The 21552-nt window shown below is 66.8% G+C and overlaps 1 protein-coding gene across 2 annotated transcripts; it reads right to left on the reverse strand.

The window, feature by feature from the left end:
* Positions 1–5925: 5925 nt before the first annotated feature.
* Positions 5926–21069, reverse strand: Gatd3 (glutamine amidotransferase class 1 domain containing 3). 2 transcript variants are annotated; one of them, XM_048346153.1, is made up of 8 exons: positions 20872–21069; positions 20055–20107; positions 18640–18753; positions 17654–17773; positions 15441–15533; positions 14224–14380; positions 12573–12736; positions 5926–5929 (listed from the first exon to the last, which is right to left on the reverse strand). In XM_048346153.1, exons 1-7 carry the CDS (start codon positions 20998–21000, stop codon positions 12608–12610), a joined length of 795 nt encoding a protein of 264 aa, XP_048202110.1. In that variant the 5' UTR covers positions 21001–21069; the 3' UTR covers positions 5926–5929; positions 12573–12607. The 2 variants fall into 2 exon arrangements, with proteins under 2 accessions (XP_048202110.1, XP_048202109.1); XM_048346152.1 differs by lacking the exon at positions 5926–5929 and having other exon boundaries at positions 12310–12736.
* Positions 21070–21552: the final 483 nt, after the last annotated feature.

Raw genomic sequence — 21552 nt, forward strand, 5'->3', positions numbered from 1 at the left:
GCGGCGGGGGTGGGGGTGGGGTGGGGGGGAGCTCCTTGCCCCGGGTGGGGGGGGGCGGGCCTGGGCCAGGCTGAGCAGGAGCCGCAGGCCCGAGGGCGCTGCCTGGCGCTGGCAGGAGGCCCGTGTGCGCCCGGGGGAGGGAGAGGACGAGGTGGATGACGGGCGGAGGCCGAGGGGGGCGTGGAGGGGCCGCGCCCGCCGTGGCCGCCCCGGAAGGGCCCTTGGGGTCTGGGGCCCCGGGACTCTGTCCCATGCGGGAGGACCCGGCGGTGGGCAGGAGGAGGAGGCGGCAGACAGTGAGGCCGAGGAGGGGCGAGGCGGAGGGGGGAGGCCGCCCTCGCCTCTGCCCCTCTCCCTCCGCCCCTCCGCCCCTCTCTGTGTCTCAGTGCCGTCTGTCTGTCCCCATGTCGTCTTTCCCTGGTGACGTGCTTGACGGAGGACGGCTGTGCACAGCGACACCGTGTACCCCCGAGCGGCCGGGCTGGGAGTCCCCGAGCGCATCCACTTCCTGCCCCGAGTGCGGGGCCGGCGCCATCACCTGCTCCTGTGGCAGGTGGCACTTCTGCAGGAACAAGAGGTCAGGCCAGGGGTCAGGAGCCGCGGTGGCCGCTGGGAGCCGTGCGCTACTTCCCAGCCGAGGGGCCCGGGGAAGCCCTGCTCCCAGCTCCCGCGGTGCCCCGGACGGACGCGGCTGGGGAGCCTCCTCAGCCCGAGCCCCGGCCCCGGCAGGCTCAGCCCTGCGGTGACGCCATCCACCCGGCAGCTGGCCCGCTTCAGCTCCCGGGCCCCCTAGCGCACACAGAAAGATGGGGCGCCCGGTGTCTCCCAGAACCACGTGCTGGAGCCCCGACCTCCGGGACACCGGCGTGGGGGTGAACGAGGCCAAAGCAGTCTCCACATTCCCCGTCCCATGGGACTGGGTCCCAAGAGGAAGAGACTGCGACACTTGGGTGCAGGTCCTGCGATAGGGAGAGGCCTGCGGTGGGGTAGTGGGGTACTGGTGGGGTGCTGGGGCGGGGCAGTGGGGTGCTGGGGCGGGGCAGTGGGGTACTGGTGGGGTACTGGGGCGGGGCAGTGGGGTGCTGGGGCGGGGCAGTGGGGTACTGGTGGGGTACTGGGGCGGGGCAGTGGGGTACTGGGGGGTAGTGGGGTACTGGGGCGGGGCAGTGGGGTGCTGGGGCGGGGCAGTGGGGTACTGGGGGGGTAGTGGGGTACTGGGGTGGGGCAGTGGGGTACTGGGGGGTAGTGGGGTACTGGGGCGGGGCAGTGGGGTGCTGGGGCGGGGCAGTGGGGTGCTGGGGCGGGGCAGTGGGGTGCTGGGGCGGGGCAGTGGGGTACTGGGCGGGGTGCGGCAGTGCGGGACACACTGCGGTGTGCAGTGCTGGGGCTCCAGAGCGCGGTGCCGGATGCATCGGCAGAGTCCATCCCGGCCTAATGGGGGTCTCCCAGGCCAGTGTTCACTGCACCCACGCCGCGCGGCGCCTCCCCAGGCCTGCAGGGCCCGGGCCCTTGGCTCACGGCGTCCGGGGCGCGGGAACTTCCTGAGCTTGGGGAGACGTCAGGAGACGCTTCGTGAAAAATATCTTTGTACTGCTGTCTGACCTTCATGAAAACTAGGAAGTGCTGGGCTGCGGAAAACAAGACAGAAACTGCCAGAAGACCGGTTTAAGAGTTGTGAAAAGAGGGACTGGGAATACGGTAGAGTGCTCACCTCGTATACGTGAGGCCCTGGGTTCGATTCCCCAGCACCACATATACAGAAAACGGCCAGAAGGGGCGCTGTGGCTCAGGTGGCAGAGTGCTAGCCTTGAGCACAAAGAAGCCAGGGACAGTGCTCAGGCGCTGAGTCCAAGCCCCGGAACTGGGCCCTTAAAAAAAGAATTGTGAAAAGAGTGTGATGTGAAGTGCATTCTGTCCAGTCCCTCTGGCCACGGGCTGGCCCGACCCTCCTCTGCTGGGCACCGCGTCTCCGGGGAAGGACGGGAGAGTAGCAGCCTACGTGGGGGTGTCTGTGGCTCGGCCCAGGGAGGCCACGCAGGGGTGGCTGTCCTCCATAGTATGGCTGCTCCACGCACCTGGGCTACACCTGCCTGGTTGGTCCACATCAACCGGGCAGCCTCTGCCGTGGCTGTCCCGTGGCCCCTAGGCGGCCCCCGCGTGGCCAGCGCGAACCCGCTGGGTGTTCTCAGGGGCCCGGGACTCACATCAGCCGCTCCTATCGCTCCTATAGCACCCCAAGTCCAGACCGACTCAGAGGCCCAAAAGCCACAGCGGGGCCGAGTGCGCAAGCGCGTCAGCGAGAAGCACCACGGAAACGAAAGACATCTTCCCCAGGAGGGGCCAGCCACGCCGGCCTGGCCCGCGGCAACCCACACCGGCCTGGCCCGCGGCTACCCACGCCGGCCTGGCCCGCGGCTACCCACGCCGGCCTGGCCCGCGGCAACCCACGCCGGCCTGGCCCGCGGCAACCCACGCCGGCCTGGCCCGCGGCAACCCACGCCGGCCTGGCCCGCGGCAACCCCAACGCAGGGAGCCGGGGGAGTGGGAAGAAAACACCAGCCTGGAGTCAGTGAGACCACGCCGGCCACAGCCAGGGACGGCCGGGCTCGCAGACCACCAGAGGGGATGGGGCACCGCTCACGGGGCTGGCAAAGAAGTACCAGCCCGGCGGAGGGACGGGGCGGGCAGGCCAGGAACTCAGACACCGCCCCCCCCAGAAGGAGAACACTGGCCGAGGAGGAAGGTGAAATAAGAGTTCATTTTGTTAATTGACCTAGCCAATCTAGGTTTCTTCAAGATGACAGCAACATTGTGTCCACTCCTTCAAGTGAGGGGACCCAAGGCACAGGAGGGGTCAGGATGGTGCTGTTATTAAAAGTCACCTGCTGGGAGCCCGGGGAGGGGAGGGTTGTAGTTTGAGGCTAGTCCAGGCAGAAAAATCCAAGAGACCCATCTCCACAGAGGGAAGCTGCGTGGAGTGACAAAATCCCGTGGGAAGCCTAAAAGTAGGTGGATTGCAGGATTTGGGTGGGACAAAGACTCTATGCTAAAAATGCCAGCATAAAACAACAAGGCTGAGGCATGATTCAGATGGTAGAGCATCAGCCCTGAAAGCGTGAGACCCTGAGTTCAAGCCCAGTACAGCAAACAAACACAGAGGGAGCGAAACAAGACAATAATACAGAATTTGAAACTGGACTTGAGTTAGATATTGCAAGCTCTAGGCCTACTACTAACAAAACTGTGTGTGTGTGTGTGTGTGTATGTGTGTGTTAAAGTAATGCAGCCGAGCTGGGAATGTGGCTTAGTGGTAGAGTGCTTGCCTAGCATGTATGAAGCCCTGGTTCCATTCCTCAGTACCACATAAACAGAAAAGGCTGGAAGTGGGGCAGTGGCTCATGTGGTAGAGTGCTAGCCTTGAACACAGAGAGGCTTAGGGACAGTGTTCAAGCCTTGAGTTCAAGCCCAGGACTGGCAAAAAAAAAAAAAAGTAACTGTTAGACCTTACATTTGCTGACAAGCCAAGATATCCTTAATGTATATAAATCACACATATAAATAAGTGTTCAATAGGCATTTATTGAAATTAAAAACAAGCAGCATAACTGACATAAAAAGGATAAAAATAAAATCATGTAAGATAGTCAATTAAAATTACAGAAGGATCAGATGCCAGTGGCTCATGCGTACCATCCTAACTACTTAGGAAGCTGAGATTTAAGGATCATGGCTTGAAGTCAGGCTGGGAAAGAAAGTCCATGAGACTCTTAGCTACCCAGGGGGTTGAGATCTGAGGACTGTGGTTCAAAGCCAGCCTAGGTTGGAAAGTCTATGAGACTAAAATGGTGGAGCTACGGCTCAAGTGGTAGAGCACTAGCCTTGAGCAAAAAATGTAAGGGCAGTGCTGGGGCCTTGAGTTCAAGCTCCGACACTGGCACAAAAGCGAATTCATATATAACTACCTAAAATGCATGAGTGAAATCAAGCCACGGGAGGCGGGTATGAGGCCTGCAATGGACGCATTCTTGGCATGCACAAGGTCCTGAATCTGACTCCCAGCACTCAAAACACAAAAACAAAAAAAAACCCCAAACCCAAACCAAAAGCCCCAAACTCCCAGAAAAGGCCAAAAAAAAAGTCAAAAACAGGAACAAATATGGCAGCATCCAACTATCAATAAACACTGTGAATGACCACGGCCTAAAATCCACAACGAGCCGCGTGCTGAGCACAAGAAAATCCCCTTCACCGTGACCCGGGAACACCGCCCCACGCGGACACCGCACGCGGAGAACAGGGGCGGCCGGAGAGGGCGCGTCCCCAGAGCAGCCAGGACAACGGGTGGCCCGCCCCAGAGCGCGGAGGGAGGGGGGAGGACCAGGCCGCTCCCCAGAACGCCCCAACGGTGCCTAACGGCAGCAAAACCGATGGAAAAACCGGTCCTCCAGCCCCGGGGCCAGGGACTTCAACACCTTGGGGCAGGCCAGGGCCGGCCTCCGCGGGCCGGCAAGCCATCCACGCTGGGCACCACGGACCGCGACAGACGCCACCACCCAGCGACGGTGGGGCACACGCGGCTCACGTTCACCTGTGAGATTCGCCACGGCCCGCGCCTGCGACAGAAGGACAGCTGGGAAACCCCAAGGCCCTGCAGACCTAACAGCACCTCCTCTGCACAGCACACCCCAAAGATGGAATCACAGGAGACAGTCTACGGTGTTTTGTGCAGGAAAGTGAAATCCCATGAATCTCAACTGTGCGCTGAGGGGCTGGGGAAGCTAATAGCACAGAATGTGTCTATGACGTAAGAGAGATCTGCCAGGTGCTAGGGACAGTGCCTGGGCCCTGAGGTAAAGACCCAGGACCAACACACACACACACACACACACACACACACACGCACACACGCACACGCACACACGCACATGCATGCTTCTACCTCAGGAGAACAGAAAAAGAAGAGCATCTTAAGTCTAAAGCGAGATCTGAGGATCATGGTTCAAAGACCTTAGCAAGAAAGTCTGTGAGACTCTTTTTGGCTGGTCCTGGGGCTTGAACGCTGGGACTGGGTGCTCAAGGCTAGTGACCTACCACTTGAGCCACAGCATTTTCCGTGATTAATCAGAGATAAGCGTCTCATGCACGCTCCTGCTTGGGCTGGCTCTGAACTGCAATCCTCAGATCAGATCTCAGCCTCCTGAGTAGCCAGGATTATAGGCACGAGCCACCAGCATCTGGTTCCATGAGACTTTTACCTGCAACAAACCACTCAGAAATACCCAACCAGACACAGACACAATGTCATCCTAATACCCAACCAGACACAGACACAATGTCATCCTAATACCCAACTGGACACAGACACAATGTCATCCTAATACCCAACCGGACACAGACAATGTCATCCTAATACCCAACTGGACACAGACACAATGTCATCCTAATACCCAACTGGACACAGACACAATGTCATCCTACTACTGAACTGGACACAGACACAATGTCATCCTAATACCCAACCGGACACAGACACAATGTCATCCTAATACCCAACCGGACAGACACAATGTCATCCTAATACCCAACCGGACAGACACAATGTCATCCTAATACCCAACCGGACAGACACAATGTCATCCCAATACCCAACTGGACACAGACAGCACAAGAAAAGGAACTGCAACTCAGGAGGTAGACAGAGAAAACATGCAAGCCTGGGCAAAAAGCTAGTGAGATTCTATCTCAAAAACAAGGAGGGGATGGTGGCGCAAGTCTGTAATCTCAAGTTACCAGAAAGAACCACCTACATATGTCCGATGGATCCTTGAAATGGGCAAAGGCACCTAAATGGAGCAAGGAAAGTCTTCAACAAATAGGGCTGGAGCAACTTGCCACCCACGTGTTAAAAACAATTTAGCTAGACACTAATCTGTTACCCTTCATAAGCCTAATTCAAGTTGGACCACAACATCCTTATAAAACACAGCTGTGAAAGTCCCAGGAAACCACACGTGAAAGAAAATGACATTTGGCTTGGCAGGAGTGACCTTTTGGAGCGTAGTCACCAGCACCATATGTGGAAGAAATCTGCTCAGCAGATTAAAGGTAAGAACTTGGCTCTGCGCAGCCACGGCAGGGGTGGGGGGCGCTGGGTGGGGGCCCGGAGCAAGGACGGCGCGGGGAACTCCAGACGGTGCCGGCGGAAGACTGCGAGCCGCACGACATATTGAACACCACCGCAACACCACCGCAACACCACCGCAACACCACCACAACACCACCACAACACCACCGCAACACCACCGCAAACCACCGCAACACCACCGCAAACCACTGCAACACCACCGCAACACCACCGCAACAGAAAAGCACACACTGACCGCAACAGGCAAAGCACTCCACAGACGCCCCCAAAAGACACACCGAAGCAAGCCAGCGCCCGCAGAGACCGGGCCCCGCCGTCAGGGGAGGCGCCACGGGCCAGCGGCGACACCACCACGACGCCCGTGTCAGAGCCCCCCGCGTGGAATCCGCTGAAGGTGAAGCGCCCCGGGCCCGCGGAGAGCCCCACACAGGCCCCCGAGCCCGCAAGGCGCCAGCCTGCCCCTCAGTAGATGAGCAGCTGGGGTGTGTGTGTGTGTGTGTGTGCATGTGCGTGTGCACCCAGACAGTGGGGTCAGCTCACACGCCATGACCACGCACGGAGGGACCTCCAGTGCGTATGGGGAAGAGAACGGGGGGTGAACCGGCCCCCCGCACTGCGTGACAGCCTGCAAAGCTCACATGAAGGAGGCCGGGGGAGGTCGGGGGCGGGCAGGGGGAGGTGGGGGGCGGGCAGGGGGAGGTGGGGGGCGGGCAGGGGGAGGTGGGGGGCGGAGAGGGGGAGGTCAGGGGCGGAGAGGGGGAGGTGGGGGGCGGAGAGGGGGAGGTTGGGGCAGAGAGGGGGAGGTCGGGGGCGGGCAGGGGGAGGTCGGGGGCGGGCAGGGGGAGGTCGGGGGTGGGCAGGGGGAGGTGGGGGGCGGAGAGGGGGAGGTCGGGGGCGGAGAGGGGGAGGTCGGGGGCGGGCAGGGGGAGGTCGGAGGCGGAGAGGGGGAGGTCGGGGGCGGGCATGGGGAGGTCGGAGGCGGAGAGGGGGAGGTCGGGGGCGGGCAGGGGGAGGTGGGGGACGGGCAGGGGGAGCAGAGGACGTCTGGGCAGCCCGTTGTTCTGTGTCGGGCTTGCCGCTCAGCCCCGTCTCCCCAGCACCCCAGGCCGGCGTGGCCTCGGTCGGGTGGGTGGGGAAGGGACGGGGAGCTCTGCCCTTCCTCTACTTCCCCCTACGAGCCCCCGGGCGCCTCGGAAGCCTCGGTTTCAATGACAGGAATGGTGTGCTGGGGCGTCACACGCTAGGCTAGGGTGGCGTCGAGGCGGCCCCCCGCCGGGCACCCAGCTCCTGGGCTTCTGGCGTCTGGCGCCACTCAGACCACGGCCCACCGCGCTCGGGACGCGCCGGCCCCGCTGGCGGCTCGGCAGCTCCGTCCTCAGTGCCAGGGAGCTGACGCGCGGCGACGGAGCCCGCGTGCAAGCATGTGCCAGGGCGGCGGGAGCCTGCGTGTGTAAGCACACGGGAGCCTGCGTGTAAGCGTGTGCCAGGGCGGCGGAGCCTGCGTGTGCAAGTGCGCGCCAGGGCGGCGGGAGCCTGCGTGTGCAAGTGCGCACCAGGGCGGCGGAGCCCGCGTGTAAGCGCACGGGAGCCTGCGTGTGTAAGCGTGCGCCAGGGCTACAAGGAGGCTGGGTGCCGGGCGCCGCTTGCCAGGTGGGCTGGCTCGGGAGGGCGTAGGTGACCGAGAGGCCACGGTAGCTGCAGAGTCTGGTTGGGCCCGAGGGACCCAAAAGGACCCAGGGCTGAGGCATTGCAGGAGCGGGGGCCCGGGCGGGTGCAGGGCCTGGCAGGGGTGGGGGGCCCAGGTGACCTCAGAGCCTGGCAGGAGTGGGGGGCCCGGGCGGGTGCAGGGCCTGGCAGGGGTGGGGGGCCCAGGTGACCTCAGAGCCTGGCAGGAGTGGGGGGCCCGGGCGGGCGCAGGGCCTGGCAGGGGTGGGGGGCCCGGGCGGGCGCAGGGCCTGGCAGGGGTGGGGGGCCCAGGTGACCTCAGAGCCTGGCAGGAGTGGGGGGCCTGGGCGGGGCGCAGGGCCTGGCAGGAGTGGGGGCCTGGGTGGGCGCAGGGCCTGGCAGGAGTGGGGGGGCCCGGGCGGGCGCAGGGCCTGGCAGGGGTGGGGGGCCCGGGTGGGTGCAGGGCCTGGCAGGAGTGGGGGGGCCCGGACGGGCGCAGGGCCTGGCAGGAGTGGGGGGCCCAGGTGACCTCAGAGCCTGGCAGGAGTGGGGGGCCTGGGCGGGCGCAGGGCCTGGCAGGAGTGGGGGGCCTGGGTGGGCGCAGGGCCTGGCAGGAGTGGGGGGGCCCGGGCGGGCACAGGGCCTGGCAGGGTTGGGGGGCCCAGGTGACCTCAGGGCCTGGCAGGAGTGGGGGGCCAGGGCGGGCACAGGGCCTGGCAGGAGTGGGGGGCCCGGGCGGGCGCATGGCCTGGCAGGGGTGGGGGGGCCCGGGCGGGCACAGGGCCTGGCAGGAGTGGGGGGCCCGGGCGGGCGCATGGCCTGGCAGGGGTGGGGGGCCCGGGTGGGCGCAGGGCCTGGCAGGAGTGGGGGGCCCGGGCGGGCGCAGGGCCTGGCAGGGGTGGGGGGCCCGGGCGGGCGCAGGGCCTGGCAGGGGTGGGGGGCCCGGGCGGGCGCAGGGCCTGGCAGGGGTGGGGGGCCCGGGCGGGCGCAGGGCCTGGCAGGGGTGGGGGGCCCGGGCGGTCGCAAGGCCTGGCAGAACTGGTGTGTCAGGATCACAGGATGGAGACAGGAGTGTGGGACTCCCCAGTTCACAGGTGGTGTCTGGGGAGCAGAGGGGCATCAAGGAGGTGGGCAGTGGAGGCTCACTCGAGGACGGGGTAGGAGAGGTGCCCCAGGGGGCCAGAGGGCAGGAGGAGCCAGCCCTGTGGCCGGCGGGCAGGAAGTGGAGCCACTGGGAATGGATTCAGCTTGGAGCCGGTGGAGACCAGAGGGGGTGGAGGCGCGGGGCAGGCGGGGCCCAGGAGACCTGGGAAGATGACAGCCCTGACTAGGTGGTGCTGGCAAGGTGGCCCGAGAGGCCACCCTCCCAGGCCAGCACCAGGGCCCGCCGGAAGCACCCAAGATGGGCCCGCCGTGCCCCCTGGTGGTGGTACCTAAAACTGCAGCCCTGCCCGGGAACCAGGGAGCCTTTGGTCACCAGCCTGCTGTCCCAGGGACCGGGCCCACCCATCACGCCCTGGCTGGCTCCTGTGTGAGCCCCAAAGCTGAGCTGAGAACCCCTAAAGGACCGGGAGGCTGGAAGGCCTCCGCCCAGCGTACTCCCAGAACGCTGTTTCCTGAGGATGTCAGCCAGGCCTGGCTTGGCAGGAAGTCAGACTTCTCTCCTCCTCCGTGTGTGGGCTCGCGCCATCCCGAACCCCGTGGGAGCCTGGGGACAGTCAGAGCCCGTGCAAAGCGTCAGTCATCCACTGCCCACCCCTGCTTCCCAGCAGGTCACTCACCACGTGAGTGAGTTTGTAGCACACGCGCGGTGCTGGTGACTTCAAGCATGCTGACACCTCACTTTCTGCACGCGGGCCCCTGCACCCCACTCGATAAATGCCCGGCGCTGGCGGGAGGCTGCAGCCCCCGGGGCCCCAAGCCTCAACTCCACGGTCCCGGCCCGGTTACTGCGGGGTTGTGACAGTCCCGGCCACGGGGCCTCCATCTCCTCCCGGGAGCCTCTGGCAAGCCTGGCGCCGCCACCCTCGTTCAGTGGACCCCAGTGCCAGGCGGAGCGCTGGCACGAGGGCCGCAGTGGCTCCGCATGGCCTCACGTCAGCGGTGGCACTGCTGGCTCGGGCCCTCCCCGGACACCCCAACACCCCACAACTCGCTCCAGAGCACGCCTCGGCTCAGCCGCGCCTGCAGCCCCGGGGTCCACGTGGGCAGAGCCCACACGCTGGGCATCTTCAGCCCCGGTCACACCAGGCGGAGGGCGGAAGGCAGGCTCGACGCCACTCCAGGCCGCGGGTTGTCCCCTCTGAGTTGACAAAGTTTGTGCACAGGGCGCCGCAGGTGAGCTGGCCGGGCCAAAGCTCCGCTCCTCCGGTGACCCGCCCGGCGGCGGCAGGCAAGGCAAAGCAGCCCTGGGCCCAGGCCCGGGCAGTTCACGCGCCCCAGCCCCGCGGGAGGCCCTGGTGTGGCGCTGGGCTCGGCGCAGGGGCGGTTCCCGGGTGGCGCCGACGTTTCCATGCTGCCCTCCCAGGAAGTCCCTCCCACAGCCTCGCCACCCGCGGGTCTCAACGAGCAGGGACTATGGCAACACCCCTGGGGACACTGCAGGGCAGCTCCAGCCAAGCAGGAAAGTCAAGCAAGGGGCCAGCAACGTGCACGGCCACGTCACCAGGGGGGTGGCCCGGACCACCCGCCCCGGCACGCACCACGGCAGGACCACCCGCCCCGGCACGCACCACGGCAGGACCACCCGCCCCGGCACGCACCACGGCAGGACCACCCGCCCCGGCACGCGGCACGGCAGGACCACCCGCCCCGGCACGCGGCACGGCAGGACCACCCGCCCCGGCACGCACCACGGCAGGACCACCCGCCCCGGCACACCAGGACCACCCGCCCCGGCACGCGGCACGGCAGGACCACCCGCCCCGGCACGCGGCACGGCAGCGCACACGCCATTGGGACGGCCGGGTGGAGCCCGCGCTCAGACCCCAGTGCGGACAAGGGCGCGGCGAGCCGAGCGGCCGGCGACAGCCACTCCGGAGCACACGCGCCCCGGGGAAGGGAATCTGCGTTGCTCTCTCGACTCGATGCCGCTCCTGGGGCCCCCTGGCCATCCTCCTCCGGGGACCACGCACGGCCATCCCTTCTAGGAATCTGCCAGAAGCCCCGTCCTCGAGTCCCAGCCAAACCTCACCCCCAGCCTCATCTGAAGGTACAGGATCTCCAGCCGCAACTGCAACGATACCACGACCCCAGAACAGGGCCTTCTGCGACTGCAAGGGCAGGACAAACCCCAGCCCCCGCGCTCAGAGGCACGCGCGCACACACACACACACGTGGGGTGTGACGCGTGAACTGAGGTCTGGGCCCTGTCCCTGAGCTTCTCTGCTCGAGGTTAGCACTCCCCCACCTCAAGCCACCGCTGTGCTTCGGGGTTTTCTGGTGGTTAATTGGAGACACGAGTCCCAGGGACTTTCCTGCCCCGTCTGGCTTCAAACCTCAATCCTCAGCCCTCTCGGTGGCCACCGGTGCCGGGCTTGCTGTATTTCACCCTGCAGAAGCCCCGCACTCTCCGGCAGTGTCCCCTGGAGCCCCCCGCGGTGATGATTAAAGCACAGTCGCGTTCCGCTCATCTGCAGCGCTTCCCCAGCTCCCCAGGGCAGGGGCCAGGCCCGCCGCCAGGGGCGCAGTGCGCAGGACTGGCCTCCGCCTGCCTGACGCAGCCAGGTAGCAGCTGGGAGTATGACACAGGGGAGGGACACCCGGGGGGGGGGGACTCTCTCAGGGGAAGCCCGGCAGCAGCGCCACGCGGAGGCAGCTGGGGACAGAGGGCAGCTCCGCCACCACGAGGCCGGGGGCGCGCCTGTGCCGAGGCGGGGCTGCGCGGCTGGGGACAGCGGTGCTGCTCCCCAATGTGGCGGCACGAGGCTCTCCTGTGGACACTCCAGTGTCTGCCCCCCCACCACTGCGCGTGCACGTGAGGCCTCTGGCCCAAGCGTGGCGGGACCTGTGGGATGAGACGGGGCCCCAACGCGGGGGCCCCACAGAAGCGCCAGGACCTGCCGTCTGCCTGGGGAGCGGGCCCATCAGGGGTGGGGGCCCACGCTGCTCTCCACCAGGCCTAAGCCCAGCTCCGAGCACCAGACCGCGCTGCGGACCCAACTTCCCGCCACCACTGCCAAGGATGCCGCCCGGGGTTCCCGCCTCTATTGTGCAGAAGGTTCCAGAATGGGGCAGTGGGCGCAGACACACACAGGATCAGCACACAGCCTCCTCCCATCTTTCTTCCCACACCAGGTGTGCCACGGGGACCCCTGGTCTCCAAGCTGTGGATGGAGACCCGCGTGGACAGGGCAGAGGCCCACCGCCGCGCCCTGCGCACGGTTGCAGGCGAGAGGCCGCTGTTAGGTTTCAGTGGAAAGGCAGAGACTCTCCGCGGTGGGGAGACCGCCGGCTTAGAAACCCCCTTGCTTTGACGTTAAAAAAAAAGCCCATACGTATAACTTCCGGTTTTCTAATTATGATTTGTAGCCTCCAATTCCGTGTCTTTAAAAACTGGGCCTCCAGAAGGCCCAAAGCTGGGCGGGTGGCGGGCGTCCCTCGGGTTCCCTGGCTGGAGCAGCGGGGCTGGGGCTCAGTGTTCAGGGCGCAGTGGCGGGGGCACTCAGGGTCCGGGGGGGCTCGGTCTCCGCTCCGGATGCGGCGGGGCGGCCTCCGCAGGCAGAGCTCCGGCCTGGGGCCCAGACCCTCTCGGCGGCCCGACGGCCTCCTCCAGGGGCCCACGCAGCTGCCCGCGCGTCACTTCCCCGCGAGTTCCAGCACCTTCTTCACCATGGCCCCAATCCCGTCGTGGATGTGGTGAAGCGCGGTCTCACACATGAAGGCCGGGGTAGTGACCACCTTGTTCTTCTGGTCCACGTGAGCTTCGTGCACAGGAGTTAGGGAAAGCAGCGCCCAGCCGGGCCGCAGAAACCCAAGGCGGAAGCCAAAGGGGCCACCAGCATTCCCAGAGCGGCCTGCTCAGCTCCCACGAGACTGCGGCCCACGGGGCCCAGCTCACTCTCCTACTGAGAGCGAAGGGCCGGGGGGGAGGGGCTCGGTGCACGGGCCTGAGTTCCACCCCCAACTCCACAGTCACCCAAGAGGGAACAGCTTCTAACTCACGAGCTTTCCAGAAGAAAAAAGCTAAAAGCTCCGGGAGTCAGGGGGGGAATTCACCGCACACTTCAGGCTGGCCCCAGCCCCCGGAAGCAACAGCCCTGGAACGGGACCTGCCCTCCCCCAGAGCTGCCAGACCCAGGAACAGAGACCTGCCCCGTCCCCCAGAGCTGCCGGACCCAGGAACAGAGTCCTGCCCTCCCCTCAGAGCTGCCGGACCCAGGAACAGAGACCTGCCCTCCCCCCAGACCTGCCCCCCCCACCAGAGCTGCCGGACCCAGGAACAGAGACCTGCCCTCCCCCCAGACCTGACCCCCCCACCAGAGCTGCCGGACCCAGGAACAGAGTCCTGCCCTCCCCTCAGAGCTGCCGGACCCAGGAACAGAGACCTGCCCTCCCCCCAGACCTGCCCCCCCCACCAGAGCTGCCGGACCCAGGAACAGAGACCTGCCCTCCCCCCAGACCTGACCCCCCCACCAGAGCTGCCGGACCCAGGAACAGAGACCTGCCCTCCCCCCAGACCTGCCCCCCCCACCAGAGCTGCCGGACCCAGGAACAGAGACCTGCCCTCCCCCCAGACCTGCCCCCCCACCAGAGCTGCTGGACCCAGGAACAGAGACCTGCCCTCCCCCCAGACCTGCCCCCCCACCAGAGCTGCTGGACCCAGGAACAGAGACCTGCCCCCCCCACCAGAGCTGCCAGACCCAGGAACAGAGACCTGCCCCCCCCACCAGAGCTGCCGGACCCAGGAACAGAGACCTGCCCTCCCCCCAGACCTGCCCCCCCACCAGAGCTGCCGGACCCAGGAACAGAGACCTTCCCCGTCCCCCCAGACCTGACCCCCCCACCAGAGCTGCCGGACCCAGGAACAGAGACCTGCCCTCCCCCCAGACCTGACCCCCCCACCAGAGCTGCCGGACCCAGGAACAGAGTCCTGCCCTCCCCCCAGAGCTGCCGGACCCAGGAACAGAGACCTGCCCTCCCCCCAGACCTGCCCCCCCCACCAGAGCTGCTGGACCCAGGAACAGAGTCCTGCCCTCCCCCCAGACCTGCCCCCCCACCAGAGCTGCCAGGACCCCTGTGGTCTGCAGCAAGCAGCTCCGGGCCCTCCAGTGCAGAGGGCTCTACCCCGGTGTGGCACGGGAACGGGCGCCGTCGGATGGCCTAGTGTGGGCAGCCACCGCAGTGAGATCAGCAGGCCTGGCTCCGGGGACAGTGCGAGGTCGCGCCCCGCGGGCGGCCGGCAGGAAGGATATGGTGACGCCCTTCACGCAGTGCTTGGCACCCAGGGCCTTGATGGCCTCCGCAGTCCCGGCGTAGGGCCACTTGCCGCCTTCTTCCTGCTCGTGGCCCACCGTGACCTCGACGCCTCTGAGAACCTTGGCTGCGAGCACGGGCGCGATGCAGCACAGGCTGGAAGGTGCGAGAAGCGGGGTGCGTGTTGGCCGGCCGGGCCGCACGGGCTCCCGGCGACCCCGGCGCTCTGGACGGCCCTGGGGGCGGCCCAGGAGGGGCGTCCCACGGGCCCAGCCCGCCCCGCGCTCGGGGCGGAGCTGCCTCTGCCGGGGAGAACCATGGCTCACAGCCCCGCCCCCACCCCCAGCACCCCACTCGAACACGCTCCGCACGAGGCCGTGACTGCCGCGAGCCACCGGGGCCTCTGAGCCCCAAGACGGCTTCCGTCCTGCAGCGGGCGGCCGGCCGGGCACGGGCCCCACCCAGCGCCCTGCCCCCACCCAGCGCCCTGCCCCCACCCAGTGCCCTGCCCCCCTCCGGCACCGCCCGGGCGCGGGCGGGCAGGGCCGCCGTTCGGCTCCGAGGCCGAGCGTGGGACCTGTGCGAGAACCCGCAGTGTCTGCCCTCACGCTGGCAAGCTCGGGCACCGGCCCTCCTGGGTGTCCTGCAGGGCACCGAGGGCGAAGGCAGCCCCAGCGCAGGACTCCTCCCCCTCCCCCTCCTCCCCCTCCTCCCCCTCCTCCCCCTCCTCCGCCCAGCCCAGCCACTTCGGGAGGCCGGTCTGAGGCACTCAGGCGACCAGGGCATCCTGGACGCAGACCGGGCTGGGTGCAGGGTGACGCTCGCAGTGGGCAATGGCCGTCGGGACCGGGGCCATCCCTCCACAGGGGCCTCCGGCCTTCCCAGGGGACAGAGGCCAGCGCCAGCCCCCAAGCCACTGCACACACCTGAGCCACGTCCCTGCCCAGGGCCCGGAGCGGGGCCAAGGAGCTGCTCTGAACTGGGAAGGAGGGCAGGAGGTGCACGCGGGGGCCAGGAAGGACCAACTGTGAACATTCTGGAAGTCTCCGCTGGGGGAGCCCCTGCCCGTCCAGCCATCCGAGGACAACGCGACTGCCTGACCAGGCCTTTGGAGCTGCGCTGCTGAACGGAGGACAGCCTGGACGAGGCGCACCTAGCCCCCCAGGACCCAGATGGCAGCTGCTGGCCAACAGAGGGGCGCCCCCCCCAAACCTACCCGATGGGCTTCCCGGCAGCATGAAACTCCTTCAGGACTCGCTCCACGTCCTTGTCCACCTTGCAGTCTTTCCCGTCCACGGCAAAGGTGCTCCTGCCGTGAGAGAGGCCTCCTGAGCAGCTCCCGCGGCACCGTGGGCCGAGCGCTGCCAGGGCACACCCCAGACACGGGGCGAGCCCTGCAAGGGCACACCCCAGACACAGGGCGAGCCCTGCAAGGGCACACCCCAGACACAGGGCGAGCCCTGCAAGGGCACACCCCAGACACAGGGCGAGCTCTGCAAGGGCACACCCCAGACACAGGGCGAGCTCTGCAAGGGCACACCCCAGACACAGGGCGAGCCCTGCCAGGGCACACCCCAGACACAGGGCGAGCCCTGCCAGGGCGCACCCCAGACACAGGGCGAGCTCTGCAAGGGCACACCCCAGACACAGGGCGAGCTCTGCAAGGGCACACCCCAGACACAGGGCGAGCTCTGCAAGGGCACACCCCAGACACAGGGCGAGCTCTGCAAGGGCACACCCCAGACACAGGGCGAGCTCTGCAAGGGCACACCCCAGACACAGGGCGAGCTCTGCAAGGGCACACCCCCGACACAGGGTGAGCCCTGCAAGGGCACACCAGCATGAACAACACCTGTGTGGGTGCACAGTAGAGAAGGGAAGGCACCAGGCCCAGGCCCCGGCAGAGCAAGCTGTGATCACGCCCCATTTCAAAGCCCAGGGGAAGCAAGACACGCCACAAGTTTCAGAAAATAACGCAGTGAGACAAGTACTTGACTAACCGACCCTAGGAGTGGCCACGAGTGGCCGGCCACGCAGGGGTCCGCGAGGGGGCCTCCACACTGCCAGGACCCTCGACTCTAGGGTGTGCCTCTGTCCTGCCCTGTCTTGTCGGATCTGCCGCGGGGCTGGCGCCTCAGCCCAGGGGTCTCCCCAGGGCGGCCTGCTCAGTCCGGAAAGCTGGCATCGAGGGCACCAACCCTCCTGTGGCGACTGCTCCCAAGAGGCAGCAAGCTTGCCAGTTCCAGCTTGAAACAACACGTGTTAGCGTCACTAGCAGCTAAGGCTCCTGGCACCAGTGCTCCCTGCGTGCAGACGCCGCTTCCAGCGGGGCCGCGGTGGCTCTTTTCTCTCTTCTGGTCTCGGCCTCAGCCCGTCCCTCCCGCGAGGGCCAGGAGCACCTGTGCCTGAGCACTGAGCAGCCGCTGCTCGGTGTCCTGGGCCCGCACGTGAAGGGCGTGTGTGACTTCCCGGGGAGCAAGTACGGGAGGGGTGCGCCCAGCCACTGCCGACACGAGCGCAGTCCTCTAGCACGGCAGGGTGAGGACAGGAAGCAGGCAGCAGTGGCCTGGCCACAGCGCAGGGGTGGGACTTCCATCTCGTGTCCAGCAGCCAGCTCGGGGGAAGCAGAGACCTGCTGGTGCCGGGGGCCGGCGGTGCCACGGTCTCAGCTCGCCTGCGGTAAGGCCGCGCTCAACGGGAACAGCAGTCACCCTCTCACCCAGAGCCCCCCACACCCCCATCCCGGCGCCTCCGCTAGCAGAACAGAGTCCCCAGCGGGTCTCCAGCCGGCCCTTCACCCAATCTGGACCTGAGCTCTGCTCATCCTTCCAGGCAAGAAGTAACCGCCCTGCCAGGAAGGAATGAAAAGCGCAGTCACGTGAAGACAGCGAGACGCAGGCCGCCGCGAGCCAAGGGCGCGTGCCTGCTGCCCACGGGCTCTGCAGCGGGGAGTGGTCGGGATGGGGTGGGCTTCCAGGGAGGAAGAGTACCTGAACCGCCCCCCCCCCCCCCGCCCCCGGCAAGGGGAGACAAAGGGGCATTCTGCCGTGGGGGGGAGGGGTAGGCAGGCGACTGGCCACACCCCGGGAAGTTACACACGCCCTTCACCTGCGGGCCCAGGACACCGAGCAGCAGCTGCTCAGTGCTCAGGCACAGGTGCTCCTGGCCCTCGCGGGAGGGACGGGCTGAGGCCGAGACCAGAAGAGAGAAAAGACCCACCGCGGCCCCGCCGGAAGCGGCGTCTGCACGCAGGGAGCACGCAGGCTGACCCTGTCAGGACGCGCCCTGCCCGTGGCGGGTGGTCAGGTAAAGGGGTCCGCGCGCCCCGCCCTGACAGCCGTCAGGGGCCCGGAATGTCCAGAGAGCGCAGAGAAAGAGGCCCCGCCCCGGCAGCGTGCCGCGCTAGAGCCTGACGCTCCAGACACCCACAGGTTCTTGGCAGCTCCAAATCCTCCGGGGAAGATGGCGGCGTCGTGGTTGGAGGCGCTGAGCTGGGCCAGGCTGCTGATCTTGCCTCGCGCAATTCTCGCCGACTCGGCCAAAACGTTCCTGGGACCGAGGCAAACGGACGTGACATAAGCAAGGTGGAGCAGGGCTGAGGCTGGGCAGCACTGGGGAGACTTCCTACACCCAGCGTGAGGCCGGCAGCACTTACGCTGCCGCCTGGAAAAGCAGGGGCTTCGACACTGCAGTCCCGCAGGCTGCCCCTCCGCGGGGCAACGGGACGTGGAAACCCCTCCCTGTCCCCACAACAAGCACAACTCGGGGCACTTCCCCGGGGTGGAGTGGGGCCTAGCAAGCCACAGCAGGAAGCCACTGCCACCCGCGAGGGTGGCACAGGCAAATAAACAAACAGCAGAGCCGGGCATGGGCTACTCGGGAGGCTGAGACCTGAGGATCGAAGTTCAAAGCCAGCCTAGGCAAGAAAGTCCGTGAGACTTATCTCCAGTTAACCACCAGAAAACTGGAAGTGGCGCTGTGGCTCAAGTGGAAGAGCGCTAGCCTTGAGTTGAAGAGCTCGGTGACAGTGCCCAGGCCCAGAGTTCAAGCCCCATGACCGACAAAAAAAAAAACCCCAAAACAAACAAACAACAACCAGCCTGGTCTTGTACACAACAGGAGTCAGGCAGAGCCCTGGAGTACGGTGTGCAGGAGAAGCACAGCACACAAGAGAAGCAGCCCGGCCCACACGACACCTAACTGGTGGACGACGGCAGAGATGCTGCCACCACACAGCAAAACCAAGGCACGAGCATCTTCCTTCACGCAGCAGCTGGCAGCATGGTGCTAAGCACGGGCGGGAAGGAGGACCGGGCAGGGGCCGCGTCTCGGGGAGAGACGAGCCAGCCGCAGCGGCTGTGCTACGCAGCCCTGGGGCCTGTGGACAGCTTCCTCCTGGCCCCGCGCGCCCGCACCTGCTCTCGCTCTCAGAAGGCTGGCCCTTCACGTGGTCAACCACATGCATCTGAGGGATATCGGGGGCAAAAATCTGGACCTCGGCTCCGCCACGGCTCAGGTGCACCAGGACCCTGCATAGGAGAAAACCACAAGCAACGCTTCAACACAAGCCAACCTAGAAGCGCCACACCTGCCCTACCACCTGCACCGCACTTCCAGATGAGTTTGCTACGGTCACTTCTGGAATAGGGTCTGGAGTTTACACACGGGCCAGGCGGCATCACCAGTCCCTTACTTACGCTTCCTAGAGAGCTGGAATGACGGGAGCACACCACCGAGTCTGGCGCACTCACACTGAGATCCTCCAGCCCCGAGAAGCTGGGATTGCAGGCGGGAGCCCCCATGCCCAGTTGTGTTGTGTTTTTGCACATGGGAGGTTAGCTAAATACTGGGCTGATGGCGCGGGGGGTGGGGGGGGTTTGCTCCTGGGGGGTGAGCACAGAACCACAGGGCAGGCTGTGCAGTGTATGTGCTGCCAAGAGCTCCCTTTACAGCCTAGGTGCCCGGCAGCCTGGAGGTGCTACAAGCCAGGCCGCTGCCCTGCGCTCGCTACTGAAGACACGGGAGCAACTAGGAGGCGGCCGGGGCCGCTGTCACTGCTCAGCCCATTCCCAGGCTCCCCCAGGAGATGGAAACGCGCAGACGGGCAGGCAGGGCAGGAGCCCCAGCCACCCCGGCAACAGCAGGACCCCCAGGACAAGAACATGCTCACCGGTCCCACCCAGACACAGCTCTCCCACCGTCACAGAGGAGGAAACTGAGACACAAAGGCCAGTAACCTGCTCAAGTGGCAGTAACGGGCATTTGGGCTCTGGTCTGGGCGCCCCAGTGCCTGGGAATCGTCACCCCCCTCCACAGCCGTGCTAGCGCCTGCCTCTGTCCCCGGCTCGTGGCTTGGAGGCTGCCAGGCCTGCGGAGTGGTCCCCACGCGCCTGGCTCCCCATGGAACAAGGGGATCTACCAGCGGGCAGAGGGGTGCCCTATCGGTACTGCCCACCTCAGCGCTCCAGCAACACAGAAAACCAGGGGGGCGTGAGGGAGGAGGTGACAGGTAGAACAAGAAACGTACTCACTGCCTTCCATATGAATCTGTGACCCCTCTGGATCTCACTTTGACAATAATAATTAAAAAAAAATACAGAAAGCCAGGGCCAACGACTTAGTACGTAAACATGCCTTCTCCGGCAGAGAACCCAACGGAAGGAAGCTAGCTCCTAACGGAAGTCGCCAGTGCCCAGAGCTGCCAAGCACCGGGAATTGACAGGCATTAACCAGCACCAACGACGCTTTCCACGGTCACCACTCTAAACCCAAAGGCGGCACTTGAAACACAGGTTGTCTCTTGCGTGGGGCGCTCCAGCCCACCACTTACGCGGAGGCCTCGTGGATCTCCGTCCCGTCATAGACCCCACAGCCGGACAACACCTGCAAAGAGGGGGCGGGGCACTGACGGGGCACGGCCCGCCTGGGTGGGCAGGGGACGTCGAGGGGGACAGGGGGCGCTGAGGAGGGGGGCCTGCAGGGGGCGCTGACTGGGGGGTGGTGGCAGGGCTGGCCTGGGGGCGCTGACGGGATGGGGCAGGGGGTGCTGAGGGGGGGCAGGGAACGCTGAGGGGGGGCAGGGGGCGCTGCGGGGGGGGGTCAGGGCTGGCCTGGACGGGCAGGGGGCACTGAGTGGGGGGCCTGCCGGGGGGTGGGGGCAGGGGGCGCTGACAGGGGGGTCAGGGCTGGCCTGGGCGGGCAGGGGGCACTGAGTGGGGGGCCTGCAGAGGGCACTGCGGGGGGGGGGGTGCAGGGCCAGCCTGGGGGCACTGACGGAATGGGGCAGGGGGTGCTGGGGGGGGCAGGGGGCACTGAGTGGGGGGCCTGCAGAGGGCACTGCGGGGGGGTGCAGGGGGCACTGAGTGGGGGGCCTGCCGGGGGTGGGGGCAGGGGGCGCTGACGGGGGTTCAGGGCTGGCCTGGGCGGGCAGGGGGCACTGCCGGGGAGGGGGGGTAGGAAGCGCTGCGGGGGTGGGGTGGGGGAGGGGGCGGGGGCGCGCTGGCCCGGAGCAGCTGCGCAGGACAGGAGGGAGGAGCCGCCGCCCGCGGCCGGCCGGGCTCCCCGCGTCCCCGGGTGGAGGACGACCGACCTCTGGCGGCGGGCCCGACCTTGGGACCTCGGGGCCTCGGGGCCGCCCGAGCACTCACCAGGGCGACCCTGGGCCCGGGCCGCGGCGCGGAGCCGTGGAGGGCCGCCCGCCCGCCGGGAGGGAGCCGCCGCAGTCCCGGAAGCGGCCTGAGCGCGGGGGCCGCCGCCAGAGCCCTGACGGCCGCCATGGCGGCGCGGAGACTGCGCGGTCCGGGGGAAGCCGGCGCCGAACGCAGCGCCCGAGGCCGTCGGCGGGCGGCGCACGCGCGGTGCCGGGACGCAAGGGCACGCCCCCAGCGCGCGCGTCGGCGGGCGGAGCCGCGCACGCACAGTGCGCGCGGGCCGCCAAGGCGCGCCGCTGCGGTGGGGGCAGTCTCCGGTGCGTCCCCGCCGTGCACGCGCACGCACGCACAGGCGCGCGCACGTCCCCCCCCTCGCCCCCGGAGCTGGGGAGGGCTGGCCCGGCCCGGCCGCTGCCGGAGGCCCGCGGGAAGCCTCCGGGGTCTCGGTGACCGCGGCAGGAACGGGGCCGGGCACCAGCCGCGCCTCCCAGGTCTGGGCCGGGCCCGGGCCCCGGCGCTGGGCCTTCCCCGCTCTCGCTAGCCGCTGCAGGCCGGGCGATCTGGGGGCGGCGGGGCGGGTCCAGGTCTCCAGGCAAAGGGGGGGGAGGGGGGCCGCGGCCCGTGCCCCCGCCGGGCTGGGAGGCGCTTCCCAGAAAAGCCCTGATGGGGCATCTGGCG

This window comes from Perognathus longimembris, chromosome 5, assembly GCF_023159225.1.
Source record: "Perognathus longimembris pacificus isolate PPM17 chromosome 5, ASM2315922v1, whole genome shotgun sequence".
NCBI lineage: Eukaryota > Metazoa > Chordata > Mammalia > Rodentia > Heteromyidae > Perognathus > Perognathus longimembris.